At 45.4% G+C, this 21955-nt stretch overlaps 1 protein-coding gene across 1 annotated transcript in view; it reads left to right on the forward strand.

Moving 5' to 3' along the window:
• LOC134468989 (uncharacterized) overlaps positions 1-20915 on the forward strand; it is a 34387-nt gene extending 13472 nt beyond the window's left edge. The window contains exons 13-29 of the mRNA XM_063222958.1: positions 741-904; positions 1296-1430; positions 3257-3314; positions 3623-3849; positions 4148-4240; positions 4868-5053; positions 5197-5803; positions 6471-6692; positions 11077-12234; positions 12585-12967; positions 13178-13330; positions 13687-13798; positions 13951-14181; positions 14376-14714; positions 15037-15168; positions 16187-16279; positions 18371-20915. Of these exons, the coding sequence (XP_063079028.1) occupies positions 741-904; positions 1296-1430; positions 3257-3314; positions 3623-3849; positions 4148-4240; positions 4868-5053; positions 5197-5803; positions 6471-6692; positions 11077-12234; positions 12585-12967; positions 13178-13330; positions 13687-13798; positions 13951-14181; positions 14376-14714; positions 15037-15168; positions 16187-16279; positions 18371-19920 (5843 nt within the window). The 3' untranslated portion in view covers positions 19921-20915. The remainder of the gene's footprint in view (positions 1-740; positions 905-1295; positions 1431-3256; positions 3315-3622; positions 3850-4147; positions 4241-4867; positions 5054-5196; positions 5804-6470; positions 6693-11076; positions 12235-12584; positions 12968-13177; positions 13331-13686; positions 13799-13950; positions 14182-14375; positions 14715-15036; positions 15169-16186; positions 16280-18370) is intronic.
• Positions 20916-21955: the final 1040 nt, after the last annotated feature.

Below are 21955 nucleotides of genomic sequence, written 5' to 3' on the forward strand. Positions count from 1 at the left end.
GTCTGTTAATGATGGTTTAATTTTCTGTAGTTCATGTGCATGTTTCCAACAACTTTATGTAAAGTGTATACGTATATATTGTTTTCCTGTAATTCTTTTATTCCAAATGCAATTTCCATAGTCAATAAGCTATGGAAAAGCTAGAGATATTTTGAACTAATGACTGACTTGCATATGATGTGTGTGCTGGGAGGGGTGGCTGGAGGGGGGGTGGATGCATTTGTATGTGTGTTTTCTGTCTGTTTGTGTCTGTCTGTCTGTCTGTCTGTTTTTTACCCTGTGAGACCAAAGACAATTTTCATGCTTGCATGATAATAAAGTATAATCTAATCTAATCTAATCTAATTCCTCATAATTATGAGAATGTTTATGGGCATGAGACTGCACAGTTTGTTCAGTAGTTTTTCACTCCCTGACTCCTCTCTCCTCACAAACACACACACACACACACACACACACACACACACACACACACACACACACACACACACACACACACACCGACTCCTCTCTCCTCTCTCCTCACAAACACACACACACACACACACACACACACACATGCACACACACACACCGACTCCTCTCTCCTCACAGACACACACACACACACCGACTCCTCTCTCCTCACACAAATAAACACACACACACACATGCACACTCTGACTCCTGTCCACACACACACACCCTGACGTCTCTCTGTCTCCTCACACACGCGATCTGACGTGTCTCTCCTCTTGCAGCCATCTGCGACCCCTCTAAGTCCCTTCGCGGTCCACCCGGCCCCCGGATGCGGTTGCTATGGAGAGGGGAGCCCGACCTGGATCCCGTGCTCCGACCCGAGAGTGCTAATATCCCCACACCACCCCCACGGCAACCCAAACCTGCCAACAAACCCAAACCTAAGGTAAGGCTCTCCCAAATACACACACACTGTCCCAGAAAGTAAGTGTCACAAACAGGCATGCATTCGCACTTACACACTCAAGGTTAGGCTCTCAAACACACAAGACACGCGCTTAAGGTATGGGCCTGTGAGCAAGCGGTTGCTTCTCACTTGCAGGATGACCCGAGATGGTGGGATTTCAGGGTTGAAGTATGGCTCCAAACAGTTGAAGTACGTTTCGAAATGTGTTTTTATTTTCTCACAAAAAGACACAGATAAACAGACATTAAACTGCCGACTGCCGAAAATAAATCGGGACATTACAAAGACGAGACACTTCAAATACTTCAGGAACTTACACACTGCTTTTCTCTGGCTACAATTGCGTGATTGCTTGTTTTTTTTATTTCAGCAGCATCATGAGGTGGAGAAGGATAGTGAGGTATATAAGTACTTTGACAGCATGATGACGTGCGCTCGAGTACGGGCCTTCAACAGCCCTCCCCCTGTACAGCTACCACCACCATCTGGCCTGTATATAACCAAGGTAACACACCTGTGTGTGTGTGTGTGTGTGTGTGTGTGTGTGTGTGTGTGTGTGTGTGTGTGTGTGTGTGTGTGTGTGTGTGTGTGTGTGTGTGTGTGGTTGAATGATTAGCCGTTCTTGTGGCAGTGTGCCCACTTCAGCCATGGATGTAGGTGATTTTGAGGTTGGTATTTGAAACCATGAAAAAAGTTTGTGTATAGCCCATATTAGCTGCTATAGATGTGACTGCTATGCTGTGTTCTCCCAGGGCTGTACGTTAAGCTTTTTCACTAGGAGCACAGGTGCTCCTAAATGAAAAAATTTAGGAGCACGGATAAAACTTTAGGAGCACAGATACAAATTTAGGAGCACTCTAAAAATGTCGTGACACTTTTGTTATTGGGGGGGGGTTATGTAAAATACGGTGCTTATTGTGCTCATTGCTTGTTTCTTCATCTTCATACACAATGGCCTAGGCTATATGTCAGTGTTTTTTCCAACAGTGGGGTATGGGGTCACCTGGAATTCCAATGGGCTCCCCTGAAATGTCTAGGTGTGAAATAAAAAAATTGTAGTCTTATACTGTCAGAAATATCCAATATCCTTATCCATATCCTTTTTTTTTTAATAGCCAGCAAGTTTGCTCAGTCATGGTTTTGGTTGTGAAAAAAGTGTGGTCCCCAAAAGTTCAGGATAAAATGGTCCCAGTGCAAAAAGTGTTGGGAACCACTGCTATATGCCATAAATCACAGTTCCCATTACTATTATATTATTAGGACTATTATTATTATTATTGTTATTATTATTATTATTATTATTATTAGGCTATAACTTCGTGATTAAAAGCATGTAAATCACATGCTTACTGAACTAGATTGACTAAATCTTAAACATAGCCTACAACACTTTAATCCAACGGGCTTTATTATAGCCTAGTTTTTGTTTCCTCAAACGCATGGGTTGGAACGGTGTGAAATGAAACTGGGAGCAGCAAAATTATCTCACTGTGTTGGCTGCTCTTTTTGATAGCCTACAGCACCGGTAGCTACTGGACCAACTAGACTTTAAATTTCCGCGCACTGCACACTACTTGTGAATGCTCCTCGAACTATATTTTGACTTGATTACTTTGATTGCGATTGCATTTTTTTTGCGAAGTCATTGCGAAGACAGCGGTTTGGGAAACGTCAAAACAGCTCAAACAACGACGTCCTTTAAACCACATGAGCTAGCAAACCGAGTGGCTATTTCGCTATCGGATCCAAGAGGTTTCCTGTTAGCAATGCAAACTCCCGCATTTGAACGTTCTATTTCATGCCTCCTGACCGCCAGAGGCGGCAAAGCCTGTGAATGATATCCTTCGCGTAGCGTGGGTCGGTCATCCGGCATTCATAGAACCACAGTTACATTCGTAACTAGCGTTTTAAACAGCAGTCCATTTCGAAAAGCTGTAAGAAGTGTTGGCACAGAACATCCGACTGGGAGATGAGGCATGCGCGCTTTGTAATTGTTGCCACCAGGGATCTGTGCGAAGCGATTCTGTTTTTTTCTGAGCTACGGGAGCAGAGATGGCTCAATCTTAGCCAACACGGAATTCAAGCAACATTGACCGTCTTTTTTGAAGTGCGTTCCCAATGGAGTTTGATGCTGTCTATCAGACAGGCTGTGGAAAAAATGAGCAGTTCTCACAATCATGCACTCGAACTCAGATGCAAAATGCGAATGAAAGGCTTGAATGCATACTCGTGCAGGTGCGCCCGTTTTATTTTTCTTTCTCGCACAGTCAAAATTTTAGGCTCAATATGCGACCAATTGGTCTTAATGTACAGCCCTGTCTCCTCTCACAGGAAGGAAGTTCCTCTGGAAGCCCAGTGAAAAGACAGAAGATCAGCAAATCTGAACCAGGTAAAAAACCTCAGAACTCTCACTCACACACACACACACGCACGCTCTCAAAAACGCTCTCACAGACACACACACGCGCACACACACACACAGTCTTGCAGAACTGCTGGAGTACAGAAGTACAGGATAGCAGAACATGCATTGTTTTTCATCTTTTGTATTTATAGGGTGCATGATTTTATTTCTAATGCCTCGTGTCTCTGTGTGTGTGTCTGTCTTTACTGTGTGTGTGTGTGTGTGTGTGTGTGTGTGTGTGTGTGTGTGTGTGTGTGTGTGTGTGTGTGTGTGTGTGTGTGTGTGTGTTACAGGTTCCAAAAGAGCTCGTCTGCAGCTCCTGAGGGAGGACAACAATGTTGTTAAAAACGAGGATGGCGAAGATCACGACAATGCTGCTTTTGATGATGAAGACGACGATGATGATGATGAGGGCTGCACCAGGCTGCTGAGCGTGACGTCCTTATGCGATTGGCAGCCGCACCGCAAGCTCCTCCTCTCTGCCCTCAGCCGACGTATCACCGCACATCTCCTCCCACAAGTCAGTTAATCTGCTCTCATACACGTCTTGTCTCCTTTGTGAGTTTGAGGACTGTCAAACTGTCGTATTTGCATTGTAATTATCATATCATTGTCATATTGCTCGATCATATCAAGTCGGTTCACCTTTTTCTTAGACGTCTTGTTTCCTGTATCAGTCCCATGACTGTAAACTGACATATTTGAACTGTTAATGTCATAGCTATCTGTAAACTGCCATTTTTATTATTATGCGTTTCCTACATTTATTTGTGTGCACTTCATGGTGAAGCTTTAAATCATGTATAATTGTATTCCAGAAATTCAACATCGGCTTCTACCACATAAAACTGCTCTCAGTCACCCAAAGACAGCAGCAGCAGGAGGATGAGCAGCAGCATCAGGACCTCATGGTAATCTCCCGCATGTGTTTTTGTTAGCTGGTTATTACACCATTGTGTAGTCGCCAGCTGGGTATTAAAGGTGCATTATGTAGGATTGTGGCCAAAGTGGGTATTACAAAAATGCTGCTCATTGACACTGTGCTGCCTATTCCCAAATTTGATATTTGCATGAATATTTATTTACGTAAACTACTATATTGAAGTAAGCTACATACCGGTAAGATTTGCTCGTATCACTGAGGTACGTTAAGTTTTGCAGCTGAAATGTCTATTTCTGGAAATTCAAAATGCCTGATATGGAGAAGATCTACCTTTTCTAGTATGAAAAGTGTAATGTTCCCTGTCATAATGAATAGTTAGAATTTTATGGTGGTAAATCATTGTGAAAAAGGTAACATTGGTGAATGAGCAGCATGACTTCTGTAAATAAACTACTAAAAAATACTGTATGTACCTTTTAAAGGAATCTGTGTTGTTGGCTTTGTATTATAAAAATGTATAGGTGGTTAGCTGGAGTGGTATTTTATAATTTTGAGCACATATCTGGAGTGGTCTTTCATAATATTGAGCCCATATCTGGAGTGGTATTTTATAATATTGAGCTAATATCTTTGTTTTTTCTTGATGGGCCATCAGGACCAGTCGGCTGCCAAGACCATCATAACCTACCACATCAGCATCTCACGCTTCGAGCCCCCTCAGCCACAGGTCGAATCCGAACCTGCACCGAAGCCTGACCCCCAGCTCAAAGAGCCGCCCACATCGGGCTACCTCAGGGCTGTGTGTCTGGCCCGTCACGTAAAACCCAACACAGCTGTACAGGTATATTACATTGCAATGTATTGTGTGTGTTTGTGTCTTAAAACCCAACACGGGCAACGGGGTATTACATTTTTACGTCTGTGTGTGTGTGTGTGTGTGTGTGTGTGTGTGTGTGGGTGTGTGTGTGTGCGTGTTCATTCCAGGTGAATGCCAAGCGGTATGCCAAAGCCCAGATCATGCTGGGTCGCATGGGCGCCTTGAATCCGGCCAATCGGTTGGCAGCGTTCATCACCGGCCGTCATGTGACCTTCCCCCCGAAGCTCCGCCCCTGCATCAAGAAGTACCGACCTAAAGTCAGGCCCACAGCCAAACCCGCCCCCGCCGCTGCCGGCAACAGCAGGACGACAGCGGGTGCTCCGGAACCCTCATCAGCCTCCTCCCAGGACCAATCGGAATTGGTTAAGCCAGCGACTATGGACCAATCAGCATCGTCCCTGTCTGCAGCGAAGCAGTCCACACTAGCATCATTGACGCTCGTGAAGCAAGCGAAGACGACAGAAGCTTCATCGCCAGGGGGAGTGAATCAAGTTGCAAGAAGAGAGCTGACTCCGGAAGTGAAGCAGGCTACGCTAGCCTGCTTAGCAGCACTGGTCAAGCAGAGCAAAGTGGAAACCTCCTCGCTGGTGAAGCACACTACTCTGGAGTCACTAGCGTCACTTGTCCAGCAGAGTACATGCGAGACGCTGTCGCCAGGAGTGAAGCCAGCCACAACGGACGTGGGATCCACACCAACCACGTCTGCCGCCACGGGTGAGTACAGCGCTGGTTCAATGGACGATAATTTCAGTTTTCATTCAGTTGCCTTTAAACAACCATTTGGTATGTACAATGATTTTGAGGTTTTGACAGGATAGTTCAACATTTTTCATCTGGCAACACTATGTGAAAGTCAAACTAGTTCCCTCCCTCTTCTTTCCTGGTGCCGGGTGTCCTGATGCCTGGCTGTCAACCGAGGCAGAGCAACTTTTGTAGGAGGGGAGTGGACTTTTCCCGAATCAACATCCCAATCGCAAATGCGGTATGGAACTTTGAAAGTGGTAGTGACATTGAGCCTTGAGTCTCGAGGCCCCAAGCAACAGAAAAGGACGAGAGGAACTAGTTTGATTTGCACCCTCAGTGTGATTTACAAACTGGCTTTTACTAATTTTGAACATTGGCTATTATAGTGTTGCGTAAGCCCACTACCCTAGCTGGGTATTTTACTGTAGCGTTGTTGTGTTCCTAGGGCCTTAGAAAAAAATGTTGGGTTCCAGTTGCAGACAGACCTTATATTTTTTTTTGTGCAATCCAAACTTTTTTTTTTAGTTTTTGGAATCCTCAAAAAATGTCAATGCTGTATGGATGGTTGTTCATATAGAACAAGACCCACTATTTTTCTTCATTTTCATAACTCGCTATCTCTTGCTTTCGAATCAAGCTGCAACAAGAGGGCTTACTCCAGAAGTGAAGCAGGCTACGCTAGCCTGCTTAGCAGAGCTGATCAAGCAGAGCAAAGTGGAGTCCTATTCGCTGGTGAAGCACGCTACTCTGGAGTCACTAGCGTCACTTGTCCAGCAGAGTACATGCGAGACACCGTTGCCAGGAGTGAAGCCAGCCACAATGGACGTGGGATCCGCACCAACCACGTCTGCTGCCACGGGTGAGTACAGCACTGGCTGGGTGTTTCCAGATGTACGATAACTGTCGTATTTGTACCATAATTTTGTCCTCTTTACGCAGGGATTAAAGTTTTCCGTCGCTATGACGGATTTCCGTCAACTGGATTTTTGTTTGGACGGATTTCCGTCCTTGTAATTCATTCCAATTGATTTACAACTTTTACTTTCCAACTGAACTCAAATCGAGAGCACTCCTGGTCATGAGAAGGGGATGAGAGGTGTGTTTGGTGTAGGCCTACGGATTTAGTTATAGGGGTACACTCCGCCACCGGTGGTGTCATACAACCGATTCACTCAGTAGTTTTGAGCCATCCCCTGTTCTTCCGTGTTCAAAAAAAGAGTAAGGTAAGCGTACCCATTAAGCCCACCAAAATCTAAATTTCTTTATTTTTCAATCATCTTCACATAATTTTTTTGTGAAATATTTTGTTAAATAGTAAGATTTACCTCTCTTCTCAATGTTTGTCACTGAGTTGATGGATATTTCAAAGTACAATATGAAGATTTTTTACGAGAAAAGTGAAAAGTCTGAATGGGCTTAAATGGTACCATTGGTACCATTTAAGCCCACTTGTGTTCCAAATAAGCTCATATTGTTATTTCTCTATCAAAATACCTGGTGAGGTGTGTGAATTGAGTTTAAACAGTGGAGCCTACATGGCATAAATGGTTTCAGACCAAAAATGTAAGATTTGCTCAAAAATAGTGCATAAAACCTAATTAAATATTACGGCATCTTTTACTTCATATACTTCATAAAATTCTTCATCCAAACAGAGAAATGTATTTTTTCTTATTGATTATTGTTAGTTCATTACATTACGCCTTTTAAACCAACAACTTGGGATTGTACAGCACTTTTTATGTCCCTCAAAGGCATTTTTCATAAGCATGCATGCAAACTTGCATGCATTTCAATGGGGTGTACCATTTAAGCCCACCTTGTACCCATTAAGCCCGCCTATACAAAAAGCTATTTTATGGAAATAATCAACTCCAAAAAACATTTCATGATGCATTTCTTTAAAGACCAATGCCAAACAAACTGGAATATGCTTAGAATTCATACCTAACCACCTTAAGTCTTACGGTAGAGTAAGATAAAGATGGTGTGTGGTTGTATCAAGAAAATATCGGCGTGTGCTCGCTCATAAAACACATCTTTCCATTTGAAGGGAAATGCTATAATTTAGTAAAACACTGCATGTATATATATAAAAATCATTACATTTACCTCTTAGTTTACTAAATATGAAAGTATTTTCAAAACATTTGACTTAAACTAGCTGATATTCTATGATTTCTGACATGTCCCAAAACAGCAAAGTTTTGAGGCAACTTCTTGTCAGTAGTCCTGAGACTGGATTCACTTGGACGGGAATAACTCGACGATAAAAAATGTGATTTGTTTGCAATAAAAAACATTTTGTCAGTTACTAAACCCTTTAATTGGATAGGGTGATGAACAACAAAATTCACCTTTTCCCTTTCTTTAAATTGACCTCAAAGTTGAAAGTGGGCTTAAAGGGTACATGGGCTTAATGGGTACGCTTACCTTACACGAGCGGTCAACAATTCGGTTGCGGCGCAGAGCGAGAGATTAAAAAAAAAAAACAAATAGCCAACATTGTTGCTGATGGCAGAAAAGAAAATAAGTGTAATACTATGTCTTTAAAGTGCAATGACAATCATTAAACGAGTTGGACTGATATTCCAATATGGGCTAATAATGCATATGCATGGAATGCATAGCTGGAAGAAGGTAGGACACGTATGTTTCCATTATCATTGCACCTGCCGTGGCGGATAGTTAGAAAAAAAGAATAGTTTACTTCGACTGCGCATGATGTCCTTTTCATGAAGAGTTTTCCTTTTAAGCATTGTGACTTTTACTAACATTATTCATAGCCCCAATGGGACGGCTATCATTGGCAGCTAGCTAGGATATACCATGCGTAATACCAGAGGGTAATACCATGCGTTTCATCCTCAAAGTTTAGCGCGTTTGACTGGCTACGTGTAGAACTAGTTGTCTTTCTGACAACGTTCAGTTTTTTGCGCACTGCGCACTCAGGACTAATAGGTGGGTGATTTGTCTCAATTCGAGTGGAAAGTTGCGCGACAAGCTTGGGAACGTGTTACTTTTGTTAAACGATAGACGTATGTCTGTGACTGTGTCGTGTCTGCTTGCATCGTGTCAGCTTGTAGGAGAGAACACGAGTGCGTGTAGGAATCGGGGACGTTTTTTAAATCAATGGTAAGCGTGTGCCTGGCACCGCACATCTAGAAGCAAAAAGTACCGGTAGCCATAGGTTTTCAAAACGGTAGAACACAAGAGGTAGACTACCGCACCCTGTTTGTAAACGTCAACAAGTTATTTGTAACAGGATGAATAGTGAAAAACATACAAAATAACCAACAACTAGTTTTCTCCCTCTGATTGCCATGCCCAGTGCATTATTTTTTTTAATGTCAGAAATACTGCAAGCAATGCGCACCAGTGCTTTCACCAGAACAGTGTTTGCCCATTCTGATGGGAAAGACAAAATATAGCCTACTACTACAACAAAAAAAAAAAAAGCATTTTGAATCCATTCTGCATAATGCATACTGAGTGTATAATGAATATTCATTGTTAATGTGAAGTGTAAAGTTTTATGTTGGTTGAAGTTCTGATTTTGTGGCACTTTTTGGTATTACTGGCGCCCTCAAGACATAGGCCTATTCTGCTCTAGGCGACTGCCCTGTCTGCCTATGCCTAGTGCTGGCTCTGGCACCATTCCTTGCATAAAACCAGTGTATGTTTCGTTATGAGGGCAGAGCCTGGCTACATTGGTTTTCGTTGGGTTACGGAGATCGGGTGCCTAACCGGTAAAAAAAGTTCAGTCAGATTACTTTTTTTTGCTTTAATCCCTGTCTTTACGACCAATAATATTTTTTTAAAAATCATGATGGATGTTCATATCAGTTTTCTTTCAATTGCCTTTAAACAACCATTTGGTTTGTGTACGTTAATTTCCTCCCAAAAATAATTTTGAGGTTTTTACATGATAGTTCAACATTTTACATCTGGCAACACTATTTGGAAGTCAAACTAGTTCTAGTGGGGGGGTGGACTTTTCCTGATTCAACATCCCAATTGCAAATGCAGTATTTAACCATGAAAGTGGAAGAGCTTTTGCAATGTATTATATAAAGCTTTGCTCATCGATGACATCCAGCCTTGTGTCTTGAGGCCCCAAGCAAAAGAAAAGGACGGGAGGAACTAGATTGATTTTCTCCCGTGTAAGCCTAGCCTGATAAACCAGACTAAATGTGGATGTCTAATTTAGTCTGGCCTCGATGCATAATAGAGCTCGAAAGTCCCGCCCCTTAGTTCCGCGTTTCACGGGACCTCAGTTGACCATCTAACAACATGGTAGCGAGTGAATATCTTCTGATCTCAGTCATGATATGCGCTGGGCTCCAAATATGCTGTTTAAGAGGATAGATAAAGATTATTCAAGCAGAAGTATCAATGTTTTGTTCCGAGGCCGTCGGCATGAAAAATGTGAAGAAACACAGCTTTCTAAAAAGTTTAGGGGTTCATACGAAAAATTAGGCAAAAATATCAGAAACAACATATATGGAGCTCGTGGCACAACTCGAAGGGGATCGAAATGCCATTTTAATACCGCCATTGGATTACATGCTACGATTTTCGGCTAAAAACGCCGTTGAGGTCCCATGAAATAGGGGGAAGTGACGTCACTTTCTAGCTCTATACATCCGAAGATTGTTGATGAGAACAACCTTCCCTCAAAACCCTGCCCGCTTTGATTCAAAACACATCTTTGCGTTGTAATTGGTTTGCCAGATTCATGGCATTCTGGCTTCATTGAATCATTATGCGAGGCCAGACCCACCCGTAGACAAAACATTTTGCCGTCCAGCGGGTGGCGCTGGTTCACCAGGCTAGTGTAAGCCACTACCCCAGCTGGGTATTTTACTGTAGCGTTGTTGTTACTAGAGAGCTGTGTTTTAGCATTGTGTGGTTGCTAGCCGTGTTATAGCATTGGATTGTTATAGAACTCTGCTAGCAATAACACAATGCTATGGCACAGCGGGCTAGTAAAGTAGAAGTACTCTTACAGATCATTTGATGTTTTCAACTTTGTAATATCATAATACTACAGTGGGGTTGTAAGAGTACTTGTACTTCTGCTTTATACTACTCTGGTTTCTAGCTGAGCATTTTATTGTAGCATGGTGTTATCATTAGTTAATTCATTAACTACGATCAGGCAACAAGCTCAGGTAGGAAGAAGGTTATAGAATTGTGTGGTGTATAATCTGAAGATGTGTTTTCTGATTGGTGTTTTGCAGCCGATGCCCCTCCTCCCCAGTCCGTCAACTACATCCCAATTGACTCCTCATCAGGCTCCTCCTCTAAATCCTCCTCCTCCCCTCTGCTCCCCTTGACGCTCGATCCCCCGGCCTCCTCCTCGTCCTCCTCATCTTCCTCCTCCTCCTCCTCCTTGTCCGCAACCTCGGCCCAGAAGATCATGTTGGCCCCCATCGGCAGCACTCCTAAAGGCGCTCTCTACCGCCATCCTAGTGGCCAGCTTGTGCAGCTCATCCCCACTGGCCCCCTGCCCTCCGGCAGTGAAGCCAGTAGCAATACCACCTCCACAGGCCTAGGGGGCACCACCCAACTCTATCGCCAGCCCAACGGACAGATGTTTAAACTGGTGCCCTTCCAGCCCTTCAAAAGCATCACTATTAACCCTCCTGCTGGTGCTGCATCTCCCTCCTCTACTCCTGACTCCACCACCAAAGTTCCGGGTCCTTTGTCCGTGGTTACGGGTGGCCGCGCCCCCCTGGCGTCCTCGGACCCCTCTGCTGCCCTTGGTGGCGGAGGTGTGGTGATGTCACTGTCAGGCCGTAACCTGTGCATCCAGCAGGGCGCCACGGCTGTCAAGACACTGCCACAGGGCTTCTCGTTCCGCATCTGCCCCCCTACTAGCAAACCGCCCACCACATCGGCAAACACAATCACATCCGCCAAAGTAGGCACACAAGATGCCGATACCACCAAGGCTCAGACCACAGAGGACCAGGATCATGACCGGGCCCCGAGCCACAGTGCGTCTCAGCTGGGCACCTCTCCTGTCACGCTCCCGCGGCCTCTTCCCGGCGGCTTCACCATCATACCTCTGCCAGTGGTGGGCACCAAACATGTGGTGGCTCCAATCATCATGCCACCACCTGTAGCCCAGACCACAAAGACGCAGGACACTCAGGGGAAAGACGGCGCGGGAACTAAAGACAACACAGGAGCTAACACTGCAGACGGTGCTGTGTTGACCATCAAAATGTCTCCAGTGACGAACCCTAAAGACGCCATAATTATTATCTCTCCTGACACCCCAACTCCACCATCCACAGACGCCCCAATACGATCTTCCCTCCACACCCCAGTCCGACCTCCACAAGTGGACGCCCCATTGCTGGGCACACTGGACACAGCCAGGACCTTCTCTGGTAAGCTCCCTCAAGGACAAGGGCATGGCCAAGGTAGAGGTGATACACCATCATGAATCGTGAAATGGAGTAGCAGACTATCGTTGAAAATCTTCCAAAGTGGAGAAATCGTATAGTAGATAGCTTTGGAGTGAGGATGTTCACTTTATCAGAGTGATGTTTACTAACTTATTGTTGTCTTCACTTTCATGTTTTTTTTTACAGAATTTAATATATTCCAATAGGGCACTTCATCAGAGTGTTATTTGTTAGCATTGCACATGCACATTTTTGCTTTTGTTATTGACAGATCTTGATTTTTAGTTTAAAAAGTTGTGATGTGACATTTTTGCCATATCGCCCGCCCCTAGGCCAAGGTCATGGTGGAGATCGTCCACAGGAAGCTGCATCATCGTCATCATCATCATTGCAGGACGGCCAGAGGTCAAACACGGCAACAGCAGCAGGCAACACAGGAAGTAGGAAGTGGCCCGAGGCGTTCCGAATGCACGGTATTCCAGTTCTGCCGCGCGGACCCGAGTGCCGTGTGGACCGTGAGGCCGCGATGCGGCGTGTGCTGGGGTTGCCAGCCGGCCGGAGCGTGGTGATGGGGGCGGGGCGGGTAGCGTTCACCGGTGGGGTGAGGGTCCCCCGTCCCGTCACGGCAGTGCAGCGGGAACGAGAGGCGGAGATGATGCGACGACTGACGCTCACCGACGGCCTCGACGGCGCCAGAGCCGCTATCGGACGCAAGGTGCTCATCTCATCTCTGACACTTCATTTATATCTTGCTCATATTTTCAGTTTTAGAAGGGTTTTTTGTTTCTAAGGTGAGACCTTGGGTGTTCTGAAAGCCGCCATATAACAAACTGCTAATATCAATTATCATTATTCCCTATTTTGCTTTGCATTATTCATTACTTATTGATGTATTATTATTTTTTTTATTTTTATTTTTTTTCAGATTTTGGCTCCGATGGTGCTACCCCCCTCCATCTCCAAGTGGGGTGCCACGGAGCGTAAGAGGAGGCTGGTGGAGGCCATCAGTTTCATCAAGCTGCAGGAAGCCATGCACAGCACCGACGTAAACGCTACCAAGCTAGACGTACTGGAGGAGGTATATTGCACACACGCACACCATTCACACTGTCTTAGAGGAGGTATATAACACACACCATGCACAGCACTGACGTAAACGCTACCAAACTAGACGTACTGGAGGAGGTATATCACACATACACACACACACCACTAACATACACGCCTCCAAGCTGAACGCCTTAGAGGAGGTATATACAGACACACACACACACACACACACACACACACCATGCACTGATGTCAACGCTACTAAACTAGGCGTACTGGAAGAGGTATGTTTACACACATATACACACACACACACACACACACACACACACAGAGCACAGCATTGATGTCTGCTCTTTTGTGTGTGTGTGTGTGTGTGTTCAGGCTAAAGTAGTTATCGGTCGTTTGAAGCAGAGAGAGGAGGAGCTGGAGGAGATGAAAGCAACCCTGATGCAGACGCAGGCAACACTTGTAAACACACTCTGCCAGAGCTCAGGTAACATACACACGCACACACATGGAGGCCACTAGGCGGCGGTATAAGCTGCAGCAGCAGATGACTAACGTGTGTGTGTGTGTGTGTGTGTGTGTGTGTGTGTGTGTGTGTGTGTGTGTGTGTGTGTGTGTGTGTGTGTGTGTGTCCTACAGGTAAGAGTGAGGAGGATGTGCGTGCGCGTCTGGCCAAGGCCACTAGGAGGCAGTATGAGAAGCTACACCGCGGCCACCTCTCTCAGCAGCAGAGGAAGAAGAGGAGGCAGGTAGAGCAGGACGCTGATTGGATGACCGAGCGCATCGGAATCTTCAACCGCGGGCCCCGGAAGAGAGGGAGGGACAAGAAGCAGCTTGATGATGTAAACAACCGCGACGAACTCACAGCAGGTACGTGTGTGTGTGTCAGTGCAAAGGGTTCAGACACCGAGAAGCTACAAATCAAGGATGTCAAATAAAAGAATCTGGAATTGTACCACTGCAAGTGGTCACTACAGTGTGTGTTGCCCTGCCTGCCACAGAGAAAGACTTGCTGTTATGTGCCACAGAGAAAGACCGGCTTTGTGTGTGCGTGCCCTCCACAGAAAAGGACTGGCTGTATAATCGGTTTGCCGTGTGGGGCCCCCATAATAAGGGCCAGGGGTTGGCAGAGACTCCTCACTCCCCGCTAGGCTCTGAGACGGTTGGCTCCCCCCTGGAGTCCGGAGCGGAACCCCCCGAAACTGGAGAGGAGGCGGCAACGAGGAACCCCGCCACCGGAGAGGCGCCTCTAGCAGGGAACTCCGAATCCAGAGAAGGGAGCACAGCAGAGCACTCCGAAACTGGAAGCCAGTCGGCAGCAGGGAACCAGGAAACCAGAGAGGGCTTGGCAACAGGAGACACCCAAAATGGAGAGAACCTCAATACAGCAGTGGACCACACAGGTATGTGTATTGAAGAGACCACGAAACAGTAATGTTTTTCCCTGTATTTCCCCAGACTCCAACCATTACTGTCCGTGTGTCTCTCTGTGTATGTCTGTGTTCGCCCCCAGTGTATTGGGCTGTCTGCGGGTGGCGCCAATCACACATCACCACTTGCATCAAGCAATGAATGAATAAAGGACTATTTGGCATTCTCAGTTCTTATATAAAATGAAATGCATTATTTAGTCACATGTAGCCACAGCTCATGTAACATAACTCCATCATCATTTTGTGCTACTGATTGCCTGTGTGTAAATATTTGTATGTTTTTCTGTTGTAGAAAAAGCGAGTCAGAGTGTCTGCTCTGAGGCCCAATTAGCAGCAACCAGCAGCACGATAGGTGAAGCCCTTGGACAGCAACAGCCAATGGAAGGCCAGACCGAGGGACATCAACCAATCAAAAAACAGATAGGTGAGAATATCCCACCTTCCTTCTTAAGCTCCTTCCTACACTCAAGGCCATGGGTGCATCCCAATATGTGTCCTTGCCTCCTCCACTTGTGCTTGTCTCCTCGTCCCGCCTCCTGGCCCCTCCTCCGTGGAGAAAACGATAAAGTTTCCCAGCTGTCAGCCTCGCCACAACAACTTTTGAGGGACTGTTTTTCATTCACCATCCCAATTGCAAATGAGAAAAAGACTTTTCAATTGAGCTTTTGCAAGATATTGAAATATAATGCTGTTGTCAGTGATGTCATCATGAGAGGCAAGTGGAGGAGGCAAGTGGAGGAGGCAAGGTCACATATTGGGATGCACCCCTTGGCTCCACTTCAATGTGTAATTTTCAGTCATCCCTTGTGCTCGTGGCCTCGTGATGACCTCACAAGGCATTATTGACAATTAATGAATTGAATTATTGAATTCAGTATCTCGCAAAAGCTCAATTTATAGGTCATTTTCTCATTTCCCATCAAAGTTGTTGTGACAGCAGGAAAACTATATCGTTTTCTTCATGGAGGCAGGAAGTGCATTCCAACATGAAACCTTGCGTCCTCCACTTGTGCTTGTGGCCTCACGTTCTGCCCCGCCTCCGTAGAGAAAACCATTAAATTTCCCCGCTATCAGCCTAGCCAAAACAATTTTTGGGGGACTATTCTTCATTCCCCATCCAGTTTGCAAATGAATTAACAATTAAGCTTTTGCAAGATATTGAAATATAATGCTGTTGTCAGTGATGTCATCATGACGTATTACTTCCTGGTACGAGGCCACAAGCACAAGTGGAGGACGCAAGGTCGCATATTGGAATGCACCCAGGGTGTTGGCGAAGTCCGAGGCCACAAGCTAAAGGAGAGGAAGGGTAGAAATACAAGTGGAATTATAATGTAATATAATATAATGCACATCATATTGCCAAATAAGGTGTGATACAATGTGTTTTATATTGTAATATAATAAATATAATACATTTTGTAATATTTGTTGCTCTGCAGACACGTCCCGGCTGATGTCTCTTCTGGGTCAGCTGACAGCCAAACTGAAACAGCAGAGCGGGGACAGAGACTCAGAAAAGAGCAAGCAATCAGGTGAGGAAGGTCTGTCTGTCTGACTATCTGTCTGACTGTGTCTGTCTCAATCCATATACTGTGAGTGCACATCGTTAATGAGTATTTTGAACAATTTCAGTAAGCACATAATTTCCTAAATGTGCATTGAATAAGTTTTATACAACATCTGTTGTACTTAAAAAAGAAAAGTAAGGTTAATAGTAGTGTAATTTATATGACATCAAACACGACAAAATGAGTACACCCCAATGTTAAAATCCCATTTGAGAGAACCTTGTCGTCATCAACCCGCAGAACATGGTTCCAGCAATAACATATACTATACTGTGTTTTTTGTTAACGTTTCCAGCCTCTGCGAAGCCATTTTATTATGGTATCACGAGAATGATTTTTGCACCATTCTAATGCTGTTACACATAACGGTGAATTAAACATAAAGCCGTACATGGCTGATTATGAACTTATTTGCTTAGCCTAACAAGGCTAAAATATGTGTTTGGACGAGACAGAAAAAATATGAGGCCAGACATCCCGTCGCATGCTTCCATTGCACACTGTCAAAGGGAGTTGGGAAACCACAAGCAAGACGGAGATGCATACATCTGAGTGCACGGTGACAGGGCTTAGCTCGTGAGGCCGTATATAAGCATCAAGGACCAAGGATAATCATGTGAAAGCTGCCTTCCCTCGATTTTTAAGACTTCACTTAATAGTAAAACATAAGCCAAATATATAAAAAATAATATATAAAAATGGAAGGAAAAAAAACACAGAATCTGTTAAACGTGAACACATAAAGCCACAGGTAAACAAGCCAACTGTTTGTAATAATAATAATACATTTTATTTAAAAGCGCCTTTCAAAACACTGTACATAGAAAAGCTATAATAAAACAAGACGCATAAGCAGATTGAAACAAAAATAAATAAAATAAAGCAAAACAGAGTTAAAAAGTCATAAAGAATAGGCTAACCGACACAGATGAGTTTTTAGTCAGGATTTGAACTGGTGTAGAGAGGGAAGTCAGAGGGAAGTGAATTCCAGAGCTGAGGAGCAACTGAAAGCTCTATTGCCCATGGTACTGAGACGGGCAGAGGGGACCGAAAGGAGAACAGAGGAAGAAGAATGGAGGGAGCGAGAGGGAATAGCATATTGAATAAGATCAGACAGATTAGGAGGGGCAAGATTGTGGATAGCCTTGATGGTGAGGAGGAGGAGGAGAATTAATTCTAAATTTGATCGGGAGCCAGTGTAGATGTTGCAGTAAAGGTATAATGTGGGTAATGTGGGAAGGGGTTTTGGAAATGATGCAAGCAGCTGAATTCTGGACCAGTTGGAGCTTGTGGAGGGATTTTTGAGTGAGACCAAAGAGGAGAGCGTTACATTAATCAATGCGGGAGGTGACAAGACTATGTACAAGGATGGAGGTAGAGTGGGAGGTGAGATAGGGACGGAGACGGTTAATGTTGCGTGGCTGGAAGTAAGCAGACCGTGTGATATTACTAATATGGGAGAGGAAGGATGGAGAGCCATCAAGGACGACACCTAAGCCATCAAGGAAGACACCTAAGATCTTAATTCTCCTGTCTCCCCCTCCCCTGAAGTTATCAATTGAAAAGGGAAAACTGTTTTGTATAGGGTAAATTTGGAGCCTACTAGTAGGACTCCAGTTTTGTCACTATTCAGTTTCAAAAAGTTGTGGAGGTAAGATAACCAGTCGCTTGCAATGTTTGGCATGAAATAACGTGATCACCGTCCTATTGATAATAATAATGTTACTCTACTCTACTCTTCTCTAATCGTAATCATAGAATGCCACGGGATCATACCTTCATCTTCTGTTTGGTTTCGCCATCATTTTCCCGGCATCATCTGTCAATGTTGTTTTTCTGCCACCTAAGGATAAATTGTTAATCACCTCGTCGCTGATTGATGGTTATTAACCCTCATTAACTACCCAACAAATTTGATGCATTCTCCATGCGACTTGTCTGTTTGTGGCTTCTATTTCAAATGTTACTTTAAGACCTACAACAAAATGGCGTATTTTAAAACCATCCGTTTTGGTTAGCTATTAAATCTCTACCGTGATCTGCTTGTCCCGGCAGAGACTGACGAATGGCGTCCCCCGATGGGTCCGGCGGGCTCTCTGCTGTCGCGGATGGACGACCATGATGCAACACAGCAGCAGAAGGCTACAGCGTCCCCAAATGGCCCGGGGGAGAAGCGTAAGCGCGGCCGGCCCAGGAAAAACCCCCTGCCTGAAGACGCTCCACCTAGTGGCGGGACAGCTGTCGCTGCTGGTCAGCCGGTGGTGGTCCTCACCATGCTGCCCAGCGGGGCCTTTACCCTCACACCTGCTACTGTGGTCAACACACTGCCCCCTATTGCAGCAAAACCAGCCTCAGCTGCTAAGGCCACACCAACTAAAGGACCTAAAACTGCAACGCCATCAAACACTCCACTCTCAGGTGTTGCTGCAACCTCTCCTAGTGGTGTTAGCCCCACACCTCCCAAACGAGGCAGAGGCCGGCCGCGCAAAAACCCCAGACCATCGGAGCCTGGTCGCCCTGGCTCTCCTGTTGCTGCTGTCACCACATCGCCCCCTGGTGGGGATGGAGCTGCTACTGCAACCACCACAGCTGAGGCTGATGATGGGGCGACTGCTACTGTGTCCTTTAGTCTTAGTGCTCCTGGTGCTACTTCTGCCATGCCAGACTCGGCTGCTGATGCTGGAGTGACAGTGACCCGTAGTAGTTGTGTTGATGCCACTGCAGCTGATGATGCTGGGGCTAGCACAGCGCCGCCTGGTGGGGACGTGGCCGCCACTGCAGTTCGCTCTTCTAGTACTGATGCTGTTGATGTAAGTCCTACTGATGTCATCGATGCTGCCACTGCAACTCACCCTGCTACAGAGTCCTCTGGTGGACGTGAAGCTGGTGCTACTGCTGCTAGTCTAGAGTCCCCTACGGCTGGTGCCACAGCACCCCCCTGTGGTAATACTACTGCCACTACAGCGCTACCAGATGGCTGTACGAGTATACAGACAACAGTAGAAACGGATGATGATGCTCCTGCTGCTATTGTTACTCCCACCGCAGGTCTTTCCTCTGGTGATGTTGCCTCTCCAACCTCAACAACACGCTCCACTGATGCTGCTAACACAGCCCTCCTTGATTCTGATGCTAATACTACTACCACCACAGCAGCCCATGATGCTGATGCTAATACTGCTACAGTGACCTCTAGTGGTGGCAGCCCTGCAACTGCACCAGCACAGCACTCTACAGAAGAGGACCAGGAGACGCAGCAGCAGCAGCCAGTGGGAGAGGCGTTAAAAAGTCCCACGGGGGTGCGGACGATGGAGGAAGAGGAGGAGGAGCCACTGAGGAAGAGGAGGAGGAGCAGGAGAGGGATGAAAGAGAAGGAGATGGAGGAGGAGAAGGAGAGGGAGGAAGAGGAGGAGGCACTGAGGAAGAAGAGGAGGAGGAGGAGCAGGAGAGGGATGAAAGAGATGGAGGAGCGAGGAGGAGAAGGAGTGGGAGGAAGAGCAGGAGGCACTGAGGAAGAGGAGGCAGAGGGGTGGATGAAAGAGAAGGAGATGGAGGAGAGAGGAGACGGGAGAGGGATGGGGGTGAGGACAGGGGAGGGGAGGTAGTGAATCCATACAGGCAACTTTATAATGCAATTAACTCATCAGGGAAGAGCAGCTTGAGAACAGCTGTGTGAAAGATGAGGACTGAGAGAATTGAGGGGGGATTCCTTTAGACAGCCTTGTACAATGTACATTAACAGGTACATTAACAAACTCAGGTCAAGGGTTCGAGAACAGCTGTGTGCGAGTGAGTGCAGAATTGGGTAAACACTGTGTGCATTTGTTGAAGGCTCGCTACAGAAGTATCACTGATGATGGTGCAGAGAATGATGGTGATGAGTGTGGTGGTGACAGTGATGATGATAATGGTGCTTTTTCGTTAAAACACTTTCTTGTTTGTTTACCTCTGAATCAGGATGACAAATATTGAAGTCACTCACCACCTCTAAAACCCACAGTCAATCAGAGTGCCTCTGAAACTCCTTATTAAATCAGAATGAAATAAAAAAAAATCCTCATTAAATCAGAATTAAATAAAAAATTCCTTATTAAATCAGAAAACTACTTATTAAATCAACCAATCCGAATTTCAGAATACCTCTGAAAGGTCCCTATCTTGTTTTGTTGCTTTGCATTAAGTGAACGTTTTGTTATTATAATGTTAAGTTTACCCCACATTGGGGCCCGCCCTGCGATGGCGCCTGAGTTTATTTTCCTGTGTATTATGATTTTTGTACGCCTGTGTTTTTTCACCTGTCTTCTAGAATCTAGGGCATATTATGGGTATACCTTTCATGTAGGATTGATTAACGCTTGTGCGTGTGTGTGTGTGTGTGTGTGTGTGTGTGTGTGTGTGTGTGTGTGTGTGTGTGTGTGTGTGTGTGTGTGTTAAGACTTGTGCCTGGAGAGCGACAGGTATTGTACAGTACGATGTCCTGCACAGTCACAGGACGGTCAGGGTTGAATGTATTTTGCTTACGACACTTATCATGCCTTCTGTAGCCGTAGAAGGATGTTGGTTACCATTTGGTTAATAAAACTGAGCTTTGAAGAAAACACCTACTGACTCTTGACTACTCTGTTCAGTCACTTGATGTAAAGGGGACACCCCTCTCCGCGGCCTATTGTAGTCTTTCTCAACAGGGGCTGTACAGCCCCCCAGGGGGGGTTGACAAAGAGGCATTTGTTGGTGGGGGGCACTGACACTCCCCTATGCAGTGGTTCCCAGACTGGGGGTCATGGAGGTAATGAAAAGGGGTCATGGACAAAAGGGACATTGCCTAAAAACGAAATTCACTTGTCTACAGTTTACATAATTATTTTGTACAGCGGTATTCATTTTATGGCTAATAATAGATTTATTTGGTGTCCTGGGGATTTCTAGCTAGCCTGGGCGAATAGCCGACTGTTGACTCCGTCAATCAGTCTGGCAAAAGCCATGAGGAATCCGTCTCCGTGGACGATGGGAGATGGTCTGATCTTACTCTATCATTTGAATTAATTGAAGTTCCAAACTCAAATTAAAACCCATATTGTGCTTTATTAGCATGCCTGTTACGTTATAGCCTCGCAAAAGCATACAAATAACAAAACAAAAGTGTGAATATAGTTACCTTAACCAATCAGTAACGGAGCTCGCGGGTGAGTTCTACGTCACCACTCTCAACTGTTTGCTGATTGGCGAAACACTGAGAGAACCGAGCTCGAGGCTTTTGCCAGATGATGTGCGGAGCCAAAATCTTTGGGTGGAGTACATAGGATGGCGTTGCCAGGCTAATTTCTAGCAATATTAGCAGGCAAACTGTAAATGGAAACTTGAGCAAATTGTGATGATAAATAAGGTGGGCATGGGGGGAGATGTGTAATGTAATTCCAAGGCAAAGGTCAAAAGTGAAAGTCATTTTGTTGTGTAAGTACAAAACTAGCACATATTTCATGGCTGTTACGCCAGTTAATCCATTGGGGTCAGCCCAATGTTCCCACGGCCCATTGGTCCCACAGCCCATTGGTCCCACATTGCTAAGACTTTTGCGTTTTTTCAAAATTAGGCCCAATGGTTCCACAGCCCATTGGTCCCACATCACTAAGACTTTTTAAT

This window comes from Engraulis encrasicolus, chromosome 18 (assembly GCF_034702125.1).
Source record: "Engraulis encrasicolus isolate BLACKSEA-1 chromosome 18, IST_EnEncr_1.0, whole genome shotgun sequence".
In the NCBI taxonomy this organism is placed as follows: domain Eukaryota; kingdom Metazoa; phylum Chordata; class Actinopteri; order Clupeiformes; family Engraulidae; genus Engraulis; species Engraulis encrasicolus.